Source organism: Chiloscyllium plagiosum, unplaced genomic scaffold (assembly GCF_037043375.1).
Source record: "Chiloscyllium plagiosum isolate Xiang-an unplaced genomic scaffold, Cpla_swu_hap1 HiC_scaffold_21, whole genome shotgun sequence".
Taxonomy (NCBI): domain Eukaryota; kingdom Metazoa; phylum Chordata; class Chondrichthyes; order Orectolobiformes; family Hemiscylliidae; genus Chiloscyllium; species Chiloscyllium plagiosum.
The window spans coordinates 47,093,666-47,110,312 of NW_028270159.1; the positions used below are offsets into that span (position 1 = coordinate 47,093,666).

Below are 16,647 nucleotides of genomic sequence, written 5' to 3' on the forward strand. Positions count from 1 at the left end.
CCTACGCCAAGGAAGTCTAGAGAGGAATGCAGTGGTGTTTGTCGAGGTTCGTCCTGAGCAGCGGCGTGACACGGGACTCCGTGCTCTACAGTCTGTTCCCCGGGACACACACCGAGACCAACATCAACTGTGCCTGGAGGATCATCAACTCGGTGAAAGAAGCTCTTTGGGCTGTCTGAAACCTGTTGATCTTCCAGCTAAAGGAATTGACCTCGACTGAGTGTTGCGGACTGGCACAGGACGTGTTGAGGGACATGCTGAAACTTGGGGCAGCTGCCGCCAAGGTGCAGTGAGGTAAGACCACCGTGTAAGGTCTGCCTGCCTAAGAGGAACAGGGGGCCCACTCAGAAACTGGGCCCCGCTGACACCTCAGCAAAATACCTGGATGGTCAACACACAGACTTGTATATACGAATGATTAATTCCGATCTCTGTTTGTAAAGAAATACAATGTATACGTATGTATGGCATCACCGATTGTATAGATAGCAAAATAATTTTATGAATAAAGTATATTTTTGAAATTAAAAAATGCTATGCGAGGTGTGTGTCAAAGGATCCTCCAGAAAGCTTGAACTGTACTGTGCTTAGTAAATTTGGTTGCTTGTTCACAAAAGTTGGTGTTTCAGTTGCATCAAGAATCTCAAGAATAAAACAACCCAACAGGGAGTAGATGTAGATTTCATATTTGATTATAGGGGATTTATTCCCACCTGCAAAGGGGAGGATTTATACCCAGGTCTGTGGGAGGTGGGGGGAGGGGGTGGTGGTGGGTTATACCCAGGTCTGAGGGAGATGGGGGTGATACCTGACTCACGAAAGGCAAATGGTGATTATACTGGAAATCTGGCAACAGGAGGGATTAATTATTGCAGATACTGGAATCTGTACTGAAAACAGAAAATACTGGACATAACAGTGGGTCAGACAGCATCCATGGAAAGACATCAAGACTCGAAACGTTAGCTTGCTGTCTCTCTCCATGGATGCTGTCTGACTGGCTGTGATCTCCAGATTTGTAGTTTTTCAGAGGAAGGGGTTATACCAATATCTGCAGGAGGAGGTCAGGAGTTTACACCTGGCCCTGAGGGAGGATAGGGGTGTCATACCCAATGAAAGTGAGGACTGCAGATGCTGGAGATCAGAGTCTAGATTAGAGTGGTGCTGAAAAAGCACAGCAGGTCAGGCAGCATCTGAGGAGCAGGAAAATCGACATTTTGGGCAAAAGCCCTTCATCAAGAATGAGGCAGGGAGCCTCTGGGATGGAGAGATAAATGGGGCTGGGGAGAAGGTAGCCAAAAGTATAATAGGTGGATGGAGGTGGGGATGAAAGTGATAGGTTGGAGAGGAGGATGGAGCAGATCGGTGGGAAGGAAGATTGGCAGGTAGGATAGGTCATGAGGATGGTGCTGAGCTGGCAGGTTGAAACTGGGGTAAGATGGGGGGTGGGGAAATGAGGAAACTGGTGAAATCCACATTGATGCCCTGGGGTTGAAGTGTTCTGAGGCGGAAGATGAGGCGTCCTTCCTCCAGGTGTCGGGTGGTGAGGGAGTAGCGTGGAGGAGGCCGAGGATCTGCATGTCCTTGGCAGAGTGGGAGGGGGGAGTTGAAATGTTCGGTCACGGGGCGGTGGGGTTGATTGGTGCGGGTGTCCCGGAGATGTTCCCTAAAGTGCTGTTATACCCCGCTCTGAGGTTGTGGTGAGGGTTATACACAGTTCTGATGTTAGGGCGTGGGTTTCTCAGCACGGAGGGAGGGAGGTAAAATTGGGGGGCTGTACCCAGCTATGAAGGAAATGGGGGTTATACGGAGACCTGAGGGAGGGCATTATTCTTGGCTGCCTGGGGGGTTGGGATTAATTACTGGATCTGAGGGAGGGAGGTCTTATACCGGGCTCTGAGGGGGTTATACCGAGTTCCAAGGGAGGGAGGGAGGGTGCAGATCATACACAGTTCCGAGGGAAGGTGGCTTTCACACCCTGCTCTGAGAGATTGGATTCCGTACAGTGTGGAAACAGGCCCTTCGGCCCAACCAGTCCACACCGACCCTCAGGGGAGTAACCCACCCAGACCCATTTCCCTCTGGCTGATGCACCGAACACTGTGGGGCAATTTAGCCTGGCCAGTTCACCCTGGCCTGCACATCTTTGTGATTGTGGGAGGAAACCGGAGCGAACCCGCGCGGACACGGGGAGAACGTGCAAACTCCACACAGACAGTTACCCCGAGGATGGAATTGAGCCCCGGCTCTGAGGGACGGGGTGGTGGGGTTTACACCCCGGTTTTTATACCCGGCTCTGAGGGGGGTGGCGCCCTGCTCTGGGGAATGGGGGGGTGGGGTGACCTTTGAATGAACCAGTACCTGGGTCAAACATCACCTCCGGGTCCGGCGGCCCGGTCTCCATGGCCACTGTATGGTGTTAGTCCAGTCCAGTCCAGCCCCAGTTGCCGGACCACAGTGTGAGCGGACCGCGGTTCTCGGTTCCTCCCGCTCCCCGCCCCCCACCTTGAGGCCGGCGCCGGCACCGGGACCGCCCTCTGACCCAACAACTGCCCCGCTGTTGTGACGCGGCTCCTCATTGGCCAGCTCCCACGGACAGCCGCAACAAGCCGCACCGCCATTGGACCGCAGCCGGGCGACCAATGACGGAGCGGATTGCTGCACAGTGCGTGCCTGCGCGAGGAGAGCGAGAGGGAGGAACGGTTCATGGTGAGAGACAGGGAAAAGGACGTGGGACTCGGGAGGGGAAGGTGAGGGAGTGGGGGCACGGGGAGGGAAGGTGAGGTGAGGGAGTGGGAACAAAGGTTCTTCAAGAATGTTCCTGGGATGGTGGGACCGTTTGAAGAGAAATTGCTGAAACTTAAAGGGATAGACAGAGTAGATGCAAGTAAGCTATTTCTCCTCGTTGGGAGTCTAGAACCGGAGAGCACGTTTTAAAATGAAGGAGGATGCCTCTTAGGTCTGAGTTGAGGTTTTGTTTGTTTACTTGATTGTAGCCTTTGGTTTAGTTGATAAGTGGCAAGTTATATTTGTGCCAGGGAATGATCATCTTCCATATGAGAGAATCTGAATGTCTCACCTTGACAGTAAATGAAGTCGCTGCTGAATCCCCCGTGGATGAGTGCAGCTCCAATAAGCTTGCATCATCCAAGATAAAATCAAGCTGCATGATCAGGCCAACTTTAAACATTCTCTGCTTTCACTAGTATAGTATGGCATGGCTGCACAGTGAAATATCGACAAGATGCAGCATTTTATCAATGCTTTTTCAACATCTTCCAAACCTATAACGTCTAGTACCTAGAAGAATGACGACTGTAAATACATGAGAAGACCAAGTTGTACTCCAAGCTGCATCATTCTGACTTGGAACAATATAACTGTTCCTCATTGTCACTGGATCAAACTCTTGCACCCTGGCTTTGAAATTCTAATAGTCATGGCTCTGATTGTCCATCTTTTTATGGATGAGCTTACAGGGTGTGAATAGTGCTGGTGAGGCCAAATTTATTGATAATTCTTTGAACTGCTGTAGTTCATGTGATGTACATACACTTGTGCTGTTGTAAATGTAGTATTTTTATTTTAGACTTTGTAATGGTTTGGTGCAACTAAATGGGTTGCTCATTTAATAGGCCATTTAAGAATGCATCCTAGAGACAATCACATTCTGGTGTCATATGAACACAAGGCCAGACCACCAAAGGATTAATTTCAGTAACTCAGTTGAAACCTGTGGAGTTGTTCTTAGAGGTCTTTTCACCACATAATCTCCATTTGTGTTGCACTTATTCTGAATGTTACTGTTACACAACTCCTTTCTTGGAGCAAGTTTTCTGAATTTGAATTGGGAACGCAACAAATTACTTTTGGGGGATATTTTTTCAAGGCCTTGACTTTAGCTCCAGAAACTATTCAGATCACCTATGTCTCTCCTTATCTTTCTTTGTTAGGTGTAACATGGGATTACTATCAAATCTGGTACGGGGTTTGGTGCGTGGAGCTGACCGGACAGCAGAACTCACAAGCAAGCGTGGACCCCGCAGCTTCTACAAATCACGCGGAGCCAAACCAGCAGGGGTACTTACTTCCAGTGGCAAATTTATCAAAATCAGGAAAATGGTGCCCGAGTTCGTAGTCCCTAATTTAGAAGGTTTTAAACTAAAACCCTATGTGTCTTACAAAGCACCAAAAGGAACAGAACAACCTCTGACAGCCAAGACACTCTTTACAGAAACCATTGCTCCACAAATAGAGAAGGACTTTCAGGAAGGGAACTTTGACCTGAACAATCTTGAAAAATATGGCTTTGAGCCATCACAAGAGGGCAAGCTCTTCCAACTATTTCCAAAAAATTATGTACGTTGATAAGAATTGGATTATTTCCTACACTGATTTTTGAGAGAAATAGGAAGTAGTAGCCATGTATGATAGTATCTCACTAAAACTACACCTATGCTGGCTATTACTCAAGTAATTATAGTTTACTGGACTGGAATATTGAAAGAGAAGTAATGTCAAGTCCTGTGTTTACATCCAGACATGTGGTGTATGGTTTTATTTTAATTAAACCTTGTCTTTCATTATATCTGGAGTTGTGTTGCTGAATTCACACATTCTTTCGCTCCTTCGACTCACTAATCTTTGTGGCAACATTCAGTTCTTTTCTGTAAAGTAATACTTGCTTTAACTTCTCGATGCACATTTTGCTGTCATGCTTTTATCTTTAAAGGAATACATACTTATTGCATCGTTCAGATTTAAGAACCTGGTTTTAGACTTAACTAAATTATAATCAGCTGACTTTAGATTCAAGGAGGTCTGCTAAGGCTTTAAGTTCTGCCATGAAGCTTCATTCTCAACTGACAGATCTTTGGGCACATGGGGCCAGGATAACCTACAAGATAGTGAGATCCATTGTGCAGGACTAGTTTCTTCATTCACCTTCTCTGCTGTTACGCTGCCTCGTCAAAACACTTTTGGACTGAAAAGAGTGATGCACCTTGCTGGACAAGTTGTCAGTTTGAATGGTTGGAAGCGAGCTCCTTGGAGTCATGGGTGATCTGGTTGTGGCCTCACTCCTATTTCCTGTCTGCACCACCTCTTCCCCCACTTCTAACCATCAACTCTTGATGATCAAAAGCTATTGCTGCTCTCCATGGAAGAGAATTCCACAGATGACCCTCAGCTAGAAGTAGGAGTGTCCTAAGTTTTAAAACATTTCAGCACTGACAATGCATTAACAGGCATGAGATTAGAGTCTGTCTGTATCCCAACCTGTGACTGGCCCTATTTTCAAAATGGAATTTACAAAATATTACATGAATGGACTGCCTGGAGATTGTACATTTTTTTTGCTCAAATAATGCATCTGCAAAGAATGTACAAATTCACCCCATAAACCTGTGTGTGCACACAGGAGAGAATGAGTGTCTTTGCAGGTGCGCATGTGTCAGTGTGAGAGCTAGTGTAGTAGGGTCTCCTGCAGTATGGCTTGAGTCCATCCTCATGGGTTCTGAACTTGGCAACCAGCCTCTGCTCAGCCACTCTACACTGTTGCGTATCCCAAAGTACACCTTGGAGGATAGTCATCTGAAGATCAGACTGAATGTCCCTTACTGCTGAAGTGTTCCCAAACTAGGAGGGAACACCCGTCTGATGATTGTTGTGTAGTGTCCATTCATTCTTTGTCGTAGCATCTGCTTGGTCACCAATGTACTATGCCTCATGGCATCCTTGCCTGCAGCATGAGATAGACATTGGCAGAGTCACTGATTGTTGCAGTGATCAGGGACATTCTGCCTCAGATCTTTGGGTGGCTATTCTCCAAAGCAGACTTCAGGATAGGTAACAACGCAGTGGCCAAGCAGAGGCTGATAGCCAAGTTTGGTATCCATGAGGATGGCTTCAACTGGGACTTGGGTTCACATCACACCACAGGTCATCCAACTATACCACACGCAGATACAAGTCTATGGGGTGAATCTGTATTTGCAGAACTATAGCTGCAGCTACATTCTAATTTTGTCCACTGCAGTCCAACACCGGCTCTTCCGCATCAACAGGTGCAGTAATATCATGGAATTGCAGGATTGTGATGGTAGCTTAGTCTTCAGGGTACAATCCACCAAGTCTCATGGTTTACTGAGTCAAATGTTAGACTCTCAGATGTACAGCACAGAAACAGACCACTCTTGCTTGTCCACACCGACCAAATATCTGAAATAAATATAATTGCATTTGGCCCATATCTTCCACACCCTGCCTATTCATATACCCAGCCAGAATCCTTTTAAATATTGTAATTGGACCCACATCCAACACTTCAGAAAGTTCATTCCATATGCAAACCACCCTCTTAAAAAAAAATTGTTCCTGTGCCTTCGTTAAATCTCACTTCAAAAATGTGTCCCCTCGTCTTGAAATCCCCGTGCCCCCACTCCCCTCGTCTTGAAAACTGCCATTAACTATCTATACTCAAGATTTTATACATTTCTTGAAGGTTACCTCAAAATACAAGGGTGCAAAACAAAAGTGGATGCCAAGTAGACAAAGAACTGGGCTGACAGCAAGTATAAATGGGAATAATCCAATCATCAACAAAAAGATTCAGTCTGATTTGAAACTGGAATTGTTATATTCTGTTAAGTCCAGAACGCTGCAAAGTTTCTTACTGAAAAAACAAACAACTGCTACTAGAACTCACATTGGAGCAACATAGCTCAAATTAAGAGAGAATAAAATAGTAGAATGGGCTGAAAACTAAGAATCATTCTCCCCTACAATACCCCACCTCACTTATCTACCAATCTAATTTTCAAATTGAGGTATTCAAGATAAAAGGTTAGATAAAATAAATGTGGATGGATGCTACTTCTTGTGAGGCATTCTAGGACAAGAGGTCATAGTCTTCAGTTAAGGGGTAGCAAATTTAAAACAGTTGAGGAGAAACTACTTCTCCCAAAAGGATGAAGGATAGGAACTATAGTCAAATTGGCAAAGAGCATCATTGCAAGATTTCCTCAGAAAAATACCTGGATGTGAAGAAACTAACATCATCTTTCAAGAAAATAAAAGTTAAGCATAAAGAGAGGCTGTTCAAGCATGATCAAACAATTAAATATGTAATTTATTCTGGAACAAAAGTTTACATATATTTACAAACTAATTTATACAATAAAGGCAGTCATAGAAAAATTGAGACAAAAATAGTTTTTGACAAAACACTTCAGTAAAATCAATTTATTCAGACCTGACTACAATAGATTTGCAGCAAATCCCAAAGCAGCCTTCAACAAGAACTTGGTGAGGTTTGAGATTTTACAGAGCAAAGCCCACAGGACTAAAGGGTTAAGGTTTGTTTCAAGGAGGATCAATTGCATAGATTGTCATCTCACCATAAAAGTTATTCCAGTTCAAATGTTTTACCAGCCACACATCATTGTCCAAGATAAGTTTGTGAAGCACCAACTTTTGTCTGATTGCCTGAGGTAATAGATAGGTATGACACCAAAAACTTAAGAATTTTTTTTAAAATCACAAATAATAACAAAGAAATCTAAGAGATTTGGATGTCTTCCAAAAACCACTCATTTAATTTTTGTTTTAACCTCTTTTGGTATGCCCGGTGCCACCACAAAGGCTATAGAGGTTGCTGGTTTTACAATTCATATCATGTTTCTGAATTATTTACAGACCATTAAGTATTAAATGTTTCACGTAACTGACTAATTAATTGTATATTTAGATATACCTGGACTCCTGCTGGACTCAGTGAAGAGGTCAGGAAATGCCAGTCACATAAACCTGCCACATCTATATTGGAATATTACTCCACCTTTGTCACATAAGTGCCTGACCTTGTAATATTGCTATAGTACATCAAAACCAGCAAGTCCATCTCTTCTACTCCTCCACACACCAGTTTTGCAAATTTAATACTTTACAAATGAATTTTTCATGAAACGTCAACTAGATGACAATATTACTTCTTTCCCATCTCCAAACATGCAAGATATGGTCATAAAAAGAACATGTAGCCAAAAGACTGGCTTTACTTTTAGTCCAATTTACACCAGAGTCAGGATTGTGCTGCTTTACTACAGGGTCCATATTCAGTTGGAGAGATGTACCACTGGCCTGCAAACTGTCAGGCAACTCATCTCTATAATCATCTGACTCATCTTCTACAACCATATCAAATAAGCCAGTGGGAGACTCGTATTGAATCTTCAGGTGCTGGAACTTGACCTTAGCTTCCTTTACTCCTTGTTCATGTTCAGTTTTGCTCTGAATTTCACCTGATGATGATACAGGGCGATGGTCAGCGTTGAGCTGTGGATGAAGTGATAGTCTTGACCAATCTGCTCCATAAGCCAATGAGTTGTGCAATATGTAGGAATAAAGAATAGGGATTCCTTTGTCGCGAGCAGCTGGAAGGAAAGGCATCAGATTTAATTTTTGAAAAATAAAGTTTAAGAAAATTGGCATTCTACAAGTAAGCTAAGAATACAAACAGAGCCTTAGGATTGAAATTTCAAAAGGATATGATCTATTTCTCCGTTTACAAGTGCGGGTTAACAAACCAAATATGTCTGCCTGAGTTACACATTACATTGCTGTATTGAGATTAGAAGGCACATCTACATCTAACCTTATCTTTGCCCCATTTGACAACAAGGCCTCCCAGATTAATTCGATTCGCACACTGCTTACACAACAGAAAAAAACCCTTTTGGATGAAAATAAAAATGTGTACCTGATGAGAAGTTAAAAAAGTTTCACAATGTGGGTGTGGCTATATACATCACAATCCCTCATTGCCAGTGAGAGAAAGTGGATTATGTTCTTGCATCATTGCAGTCAATGTCATGTCAGAATTCCCATTAGGAAGAGAATTTCACTTCATATATTTTAACTGCTGTCATTAATGAACAAAGAGTAATTACCTTTATTTGAACTTTATAATTTGTACACCTACATTGCCAGTGTAAATACAGTAACTAATGAAACTGTAAAATTCATTATACCACACCAGGTGTCAAGATTTTTGCTTTGAGGGCTATTCTTTGATGTTCAACACCTACTTCTTCCATTCTCACTACCTCCTTATTGGTAATACAGTCACCTATTAACATTAGCTTCTGCATTTATGCAGGATGTATGTAATATCTGGACTCAGTAGCAGTATTAGAATTCTAATTCTCAACTATCAATAAAACTTAAACGCCTACAAGTGTTATTTCCAAGGCACAACAGAACTTAAATTGGCACAAGAACACAGGCACAAGTTAGCAAAAGTTCCCCCCCAATAAAAACGGATACTTTTATATACACAAAAAGCCATCACCCCTTAAAATACATCCCACAACTAGGTAATGGCTAAACAGAATTCTGAAGAGTTATTCTGACAACTAACTCTCTTCACCACAGATGCTGCCAGACCTGTTCAGTTTCTCCAGCATAGTTGGTTTCAAATTTTCAGCACCCACAGTATTTTGTTTTTAAAACACTCCACCTCAAGTAATTCATTATGAGAGAAGTTTTGAAACTATAGAGAAAATACCTGTTTTGTACTGAATTGGCTACTACAATAACATTGACATTTTCATGGTTAATGGAGTTCCTGAAATGGAGCCTTAAACTTGAGATTCCATATTCATATAGAAGCATAGGAGGAATAGGCCATTCACCCACTCAACCTTGTTCCATCTTTCAAAATGGTCACAGCTGATCATCAAGCTCATTACCCTAATACCCCTCCTCCAATATCCTTTGGTCTCTTTAGCCAAAGGAGTTTATCTATCTCCTAGAAACCAAACATTTTGGCCTCAAATACTTTGTGGTTGTGAATTTTGCAGGCTCACCATTCTTTGGGTGAAGGAGATTTCTCATCTCAGTCCTTTTTCTTCAATGACACCTAGTTCTGGGCTTTCCCCACCATCAGAAACATCCTTCCTGCATCTAACCTGTCTAGTCCTTAAGAACATTATCGTTTTCTATTAGATCTCCCCTCATTCTTAGTTTCAGTGAATACAATCCTAACCAATTCAAACTTCCTTCATATGTCAGTCCTTCCAACCTCAATTAATTTGGTAAACCTTCGCTGCACTTCTTCTACAGCAAGAGCAGCCTTCTTCAGAGAAAGACCAAAATTGCACACAGTATTTGGGTGTGGCTTCACCAATACCTTGTATAATTGCAACAAGACACCCTTGTTCCTGCACTCAAAACATCTCACTATGAAGGCTCGATGCAAGTCAGGGTGAAAATTGCTATAAATCCTGTCACCCCGATTTAGAAAACGCAAAATCTGAGGTAATGATCTTCGAATTGCAAGGATATATTATCCAATACTTTTGTACTCAAGGTCTCCATTTTAGACCACATCTTCCAGAGAGCTGCTGCGCTGACTTAAGCTAGTAAACAAGACAAGGAAGACCCAAATTCCAGAACTAAACTTCAAGCAGGTCCAGATCAAAATAAAATAAAATTTGTATCACCTAACAGAGATTAAATGAGTTGTTTGCTGGGTACAGTTCCGAAACAGTCAGCAGTTCTCTGCTACCTTGACCAACTAAGTACTCTTCATGCACAAGACCACATCAGTCATTGTAGCTGAAATTAATCCCACCCATATTAACATCAACATGGATGCTATTTAGCAATGAATAGCAAATCATCTGGCTGATTTCTTCACTGACCTAGCCCAGGGGCACAGAGATCAGATGTACCATTCAAATTGCAATCTCAGCTGAGATAACTCACAAAAGAATTGAACCAATGTGGTTTAGTACTGCAACTAACAGTTCAGTTACTAAGCTACTGGAAGACAGCAGGTAAGCTGATTGTTGCACAATACTTTGATTTTAGTGGCTAGATGTCAATCTTTATAAGACACCTTTTAGCTTTATAGCTCCCACCTGCTAAAGAGTCATTATGCACCCCCTCACAGTCCAAGATGTGGTACCCATTGTGCATGCATGCTGCAAGCAGCAGATGCTCTTGAGTTGGATGCCACTTCACTCTCCAGACACCTCCATGGACGTGAGTATCTGCCAAAGGCTGTTTCATCTGCCGGGAATCCCAGATAAGAACATGTTCATCATAACTGCAATGAGAAAAAGACTTCACATCATTGGCAAAGAAACAAATTAGTTTGCTTCAATAGTTACTCAAACTATATACTACAAGAGCTGGAATTAAAATAAACTTTTCAATATTCTTGTAACAAATTTGTGTTGCATGTTTTATTTATAAAAATTCAGCTTTTATGACAATTGTGGCAGCCTTTTAACAATAACAACAGAGACCAGTCACTACAAATTGGCAAAGAGATCAATGGAATGGAATGGAATATATAAAATAAAAGTGCACAGTAGGTGCCTGCATTGATCAAATTTTGTACTTTGGCAATGTTTCAATTATTGTCCTTACTAGTGCCCAAAGACAAACTGGGGCAAAGTTTGAGTCACCTTCATAGTAACAGAAAAAGGACCTTCACACAATAAGCAGTTGCTATGTTTCTACTAAGTTGAGCAGAAATCTTACCTTCCTGTAGCCAGGATATGTTCTTTGTGGGGGTTGCTTTGGATGCTGCACACTCCCATTGAGTGCCTGAAAACCAATTACTAAAAATTAGTCTTTTCTATCCCCTTTTCAATGCAAACGTTTTGAAAACTTCAGCTGGTAAAGACTGCATTACAACTGGCAGTTCCCAAGTTCAAAGCTGACTCAGCAAAACCTGCTACCCCAAATAGCATGTGGGGCAGAAGCAGTACAGCTGGACTCAAATGTCCCTAGGCTAAGGCTTGAGAAATGTCAGCCCACATTTCTATTCTTGATCGTTACTCATGATGTCGACTGAAGACAGGGCAGATTCTCCTGTGACGTCTAATTCACTGAGAAGATTCCATAGTAATTGTCAGTGAATTTTAATTGGAATACTGCACGCAACTCTGATCTCCCTCCTATGGGAAGGATGTTGTGAAACATGAAAGGATTCACAAAAGATTTACAAGCTATAGGGAGAGGCTGAATAGACTCGGGCTGTTTTCCCTGGAGTGTCGGAGACTGAGGAGTGACCTTAGAGGTTTATAAAATCATGAGGGGCATGGATAGGGTAAATAGACTAGGTATTTTCCCTCGGGTGGGAGAATCCAGAACTAGAGGGCATAGGTTCAGGGTGGGGGAGGAGCAATTTTAAAAAGTGATAGAGGTAACTTTTTGACGCAGAGGATATTGTGTGCACGGAATGAGCTTCCAGAGGAAGTGGAGAAGGTTGGTACAATTACAACAATTAAAAGACATCTGGGTGGGTACATGAATAGGAAGGGCTTAGAGGGTACGGGCTAAATGCTGGCATAGGACTCTAAATGGGACTGGATTAGTTGAGGATATCTGGTCAGCATGGATGAGTGGGACCAAAGGGTCTCTTTCCATGCTGTACATCTCTATGACTATGTAGTGCAATAGTTTTGATTAACAGGAAGGAAATAAGAAATCTCAACTAGCTGCCCTCTCTGTTAATCATTCTACACAGACAGATATTTATGACATTACAATGGTTTTAAACAGGTGGATTTTGTCCTCAGAGGTTTTAAGCCATAGATGAACTGCCTCTTCAAAAAGAATAAAGTTAACAGCGTGAGGGGTCTTGGTTCTTTGTTTTATAAAGAAAGCTTGAACAAGAGAAGCAGCCTGCTTGTTTAGCATTCTGTAATTGGAGTTTTGAAGTTGGTTGTGGGATGCTACTATATTGAAACAGTTACTTTTCAGTAGTTAAATAATCAATTGTTCGAGTCTGATGTTCCCATGCTGTACAGATGCTTCACTCCAATTCGACCCAATATCCTAAAGTAATCTAGTCCCATTTGCCAGCACTTCACCCATAAGCCTTTCCTATTCATGTACCCATCTAGATGCTTTTTAAATAGTGTAATTGTACCAGCCTCCACCACTTCCTCTGGCAGTTCAAACCATACATGCACCACAATCATGCATGAAAAGTTGCTCCTTAGGTCCTTTTTAAAATTTTTCCCCTCTCACCTCAAACCTATACCCTCTGGTTATGGACACCCCTACCCTGGGCGTCCTATTCATCCTATCTATGCCCATGATTTTATAAACCTCTATGGTCATGCCTCAGCCTCTGATGCTCCAGGGAAAATATCCCCAGCCTATTCAGCATCTCCCAATTGTTTAAACCCTCCAACCCTGGCAACATCCTTGTAAATCTTTCAAGTTTCACAACATCCTTCCTATAAGCAGGGAAACCAAAAATTGAATGCAGTATTCCAAAAGTGGCCTAACCAATGTCATCTACAGGCACAAAATGATCTCCCAACTCCTAGACTCAGTGCACTGACAAATGAAGGCAAGGGTACCAAATGCCTTCTTCACGAGCTGTCTTCACTTTCAAGGAACTATGAACCTGCACCCCACTGTCTCTACTTGGCAACACCTCCCAGGATCTTACCATTAAGTTTTCCAATAGAATTAAAATTAAAAACCAAAAACTGTGGATGCTGTAAATCAAAAAAACAAATTGCTGGAAAAGCTCAGGTCTAGCAGCATCTGTGGAGACTGCTGCATTTGTGGAAGGAAATCAGAGTTAACATTTCCTCAGAAGTTAAGCTTATACCAATTCTTCTTTTGTTCGTATTTTGATTAGGAGAATGAAGAATAAAGAATAAAGTGTGTTTCGGTTAACACCAAGTAGCAAAGCCAATTGAATTACATCTGGAATACAGCATCTTACACTTCCCTTTAAATAAGATAAATGTTAGGGTCTATGCTATCCCCTTGACATAACTGAATGATGGTTTGATCTGGTTCTTACAAATTGAACTTTGATTCTCTCTGTACAGAAGAACACAATAAAATTGCAAATCTAAAGAAAGCATTTGGGGGGGTGGGGGGGTGAAAGAGAGTCCTTGCTAAAATCACTGTGACCAAAACAACAAGGGAACTTGCAAGTGTATGAATTCATTGCTGCAAAGTTAAGCATGGAATTGGCTGATGCAGTAGCTTGAATCATTGCCCTTTTGCCTCTGGAAACTATTGCCACTGAAGGAATAAATAAAATTCTTTCCTTTATCTTCCTGCAAGTTTTATCCTAGTTTGCAGAAGCCTCAATTTAATTTCTGTGGATGAAGGCCCTCAGTAGAACATTGACCATGGAGGTGCACTGAGTGAATTGTACCAAGCATTCAATCCGTGCTGAACTTAACCTACAAGAGACAGATTGGCGTAAAGGATCTCTCCAAATGACCCAAGTGACTCCAACTGTGGGAATGTTTAATACGTTTGAGAATGTATTCTGTTGTCTAGGCTTGATACAAATCACAATTCTTAAAGCAAAGAATCACAAGTATAAAACCTTAAATTAGAAAATTCCTATTCAGATCCATAAAGCCATACTGGCCTACTAACCAACACGTTAAACACAAAATACACAGGCACGGTACCCATTGCTGATGAAAATTGGTCTCTCAGTTCCCATCCTCATATCCCAGCCTTTGAGCTTGCTGTCATCTCCACCTTGAGTGGGAAATAAAAACAGACAGTAAACTTAAAAGCCACAATTTTCTTACCAGCTTAAGAATTGAACATCTTCTCAAATATGCAACAATGATTTCCATACCAAAATCAAACTGTTTCTATGCCTAAGGAGGAAAAGAAATATCTGTCGAGGACTGCTAACCTGCTGACACATTCAGTGCAGATACAAAGTCAGGAGTTGACTTAGCTGTAACGTTTTCCAGAAAGACAATGTCAAGGTGTTCTCACATGGAAGTTTCAGTGGCCAGGTATGTAAAAATCTCAGCAAACTTTGGGGAGGTGGGGGAGAAAGGGAGGATGAGGGGTGCTGAGAAAGCATATGGATGCTCAAAGAATTCAGTTAAAAAAAACTGCAGTAGATAAAGAAAATTTTGATTGTGCGCCCTATCATGTTGACAGTTGAGATTACAAGGCTTCCAAATAAATATTATTTAGACAACATCACAGAATCTCCAGTGTGGAAACAGGCCATTCAGCCCATCAAGTCCACAGTGACCCTCCAAACACCATCCCCTACCCTATAACCCCGCTTTGCCCATGCCTAATCCACCTAATCCACCCCAGGACACTATGGGCAATTTCGCATGAACAATCCACCTAACCTGCATACCTTTGGACTGAGGAGAAACCAGAGCACCCAGAGGAAATCCACGCAAACACAGACAGAATGTGCAAACTCTACACAGACAATTGGAGGGTAGAATTGAACCCAGTTCACTGGTACTGTGAAGCAGCAGTGCTAACCACTGAGACACTGCCACCCAACAAATATAGATAGCCCTCCAGTAAGATCATTAGGTCCCAGCCATCTTGTTCCCAGATTCTACTCTCAGGTTGACAAACTGTCAAGTGCAAAAATGAAGGAAAAAACTGTCACTTAAACACTTGTGCCAGTCCTGAGTAAAAAAAAAAAAGAGCCCCTTCCTCCTTGCCAAGCTTCTACTATAGTCACAGTTCAACTTGCTGAGGCCATTTTTAAAAAATGTAAAGTTAAACAACTTGAGGACAGAGCACAGCCTCCCTTTAACTTACCTAAAAAGGCAGACTTTGTTGCTTCTTCAGTTCTGGAAGAATCTATTAGTCCTCCATCTTAAAGAATTCAGTTGCTGTTCTAAATTGGGCAGCAAGCTCACCCCTTTAACTGGCCACCTCTAACAATGGAATCTGAATCTGGTCACTTCAAACATTCACCACTTAAGACAGGCTTATGAGCCCTATTGCACACGATGCCGGAATTCTGAAACCGGAGGGGGCAAATCCTGACCCAGATGATATGTTCTCTTTCCATTCAGTTCAAAATATTATGAAATATAGTCTGAATTATCTATATTTAGATGAGGGGAATATAGTCACTTGGGGGATACAGTACTAGAGGACAGAACACAACTGTGCAACAACTTCAGGGTTGGGGGGTGAAAAATCAAAATTAAGATGTAAAAACAAAAGTTCAACTCATGCACAGATAAGAAAAAGCACATTTGGGCTGATCTTTTCACAATTGCTCAGGAGGACTCCGTAAACCTACCTGAATAAACAAAATCTGTGTTCCAGTAGTCGAAAGCTGCAATCCAAGCTTCAAAGTCATGTGCCTTCCAGTGAGAGACTATATCTAGTGTTGATCTACACCCATCCACAGAAAGGAGGCTCAGGTAGCCTTTTGAGTCACTACTGATGATTTTCAGCGGCTCACTTTAGCAGAGAAGGGAAAATACCACTGAATTAAAACTCTTATATTGCACAAAGGAACATTCAGCTCCAAGACCAGAAAACATAGTAGCAGCAATAAGAATTTTATGCAATACTTACACATTAATTTGACAGTGTGCAAGGGTAAGGGAATGAAGTAATCACAAAATCTACTTTTTAAAGAAACTTCCTTTTAGCAAAATCCACATTAATCAGGGTGGCAGTTATAGCATTTTTGCTATTTGTTAGCAACAAATTAGTCCGATGAAGAGCAAGATCAATCCAACTGGCTGAGCAACCTTCACTACCTCTACATTGTATGGGGACATAGTAAAGTATCTTAGCTTAATGATTAGGCTTAAAATACTGGGTCAATATACTTTAAAGAAATGCAAAATT

The 16,647-nt window shown here is 42.0% G+C and overlaps 3 protein-coding genes across 6 annotated transcripts in view; 1 reads left to right on the top strand and 2 right to left on the bottom strand.

Moving 5' to 3' along the window:
- Positions 1 to 2,522, bottom strand: part of pnpla7b (patatin-like phospholipase domain containing 7b) — a 354,731-nt gene extending 352,209 nt beyond the window's left edge. For both annotated transcript variants that reach the window (XM_043719901.2, XM_043719899.2), the window contains exon 1: positions 2,362 to 2,522. In XM_043719901.2, the coding sequence (XP_043575836.2) occupies positions 2,362 to 2,404 (43 nt within the window). In that variant the 5' untranslated portion in view covers positions 2,405 to 2,522. The remainder of the gene's footprint in view (positions 1 to 2,361) is intronic.
- Positions 2,523 to 2,650: 128 nt separating this feature from the next.
- On the top strand, positions 2,651 to 4,588 carry mrpl41 (mitochondrial ribosomal protein L41). Of its 2 annotated transcripts, none has more exons than XM_043719905.2 (2): positions 2,651 to 2,709; positions 3,954 to 4,588. In XM_043719905.2, the coding sequence occupies exon 2, from the start codon at positions 3,961 to 3,963 to the stop codon at positions 4,366 to 4,368; it is 408 nt and encodes a 135-aa protein (XP_043575840.2). In that variant the 5' UTR covers positions 2,651 to 2,709; positions 3,954 to 3,960; the 3' UTR covers positions 4,369 to 4,588. The 2 variants fall into 2 exon arrangements, with proteins under 2 accessions (XP_043575840.2, XP_043575841.2); XM_043719906.2 differs by lacking the exon at positions 2,651 to 2,709 and adding an exon at positions 2,947 to 3,495.
- A 2,523-nt stretch (positions 4,589 to 7,111) lies between these two features.
- dph7 (diphthamide biosynthesis 7) overlaps positions 7,112 to 16,647 on the bottom strand; it is a 28,845-nt gene continuing 19,309 nt past the window's right edge. For both annotated transcript variants that reach the window (XM_043719896.2, XM_043719897.2), the window contains exons 6-10: positions 16,088 to 16,251; positions 14,469 to 14,541; positions 11,551 to 11,616; positions 10,923 to 11,110; positions 7,112 to 8,432 (exon numbers count right to left, since the gene is read on the bottom strand). In XM_043719896.2, coding sequence (XP_043575831.2) covers positions 7,972 to 8,432; positions 10,923 to 11,110; positions 11,551 to 11,616; positions 14,469 to 14,541; positions 16,088 to 16,251 — 952 coding nt within the window. In that variant the 3' untranslated portion in view covers positions 7,112 to 7,971. The remainder of the gene's footprint in view (positions 8,433 to 10,922; positions 11,111 to 11,550; positions 11,617 to 14,468; positions 14,542 to 16,087; positions 16,252 to 16,647) is intronic.

Bases quoted from the DNA above. Each gene is read 5' to 3' on its own strand.
- mrpl41 (XM_043719905.2), top strand. From the start codon at position 3,961: ATGGGATTACTATCAAATCTGGTACGGGGTTTGGTGCGTGGAGCTGAC.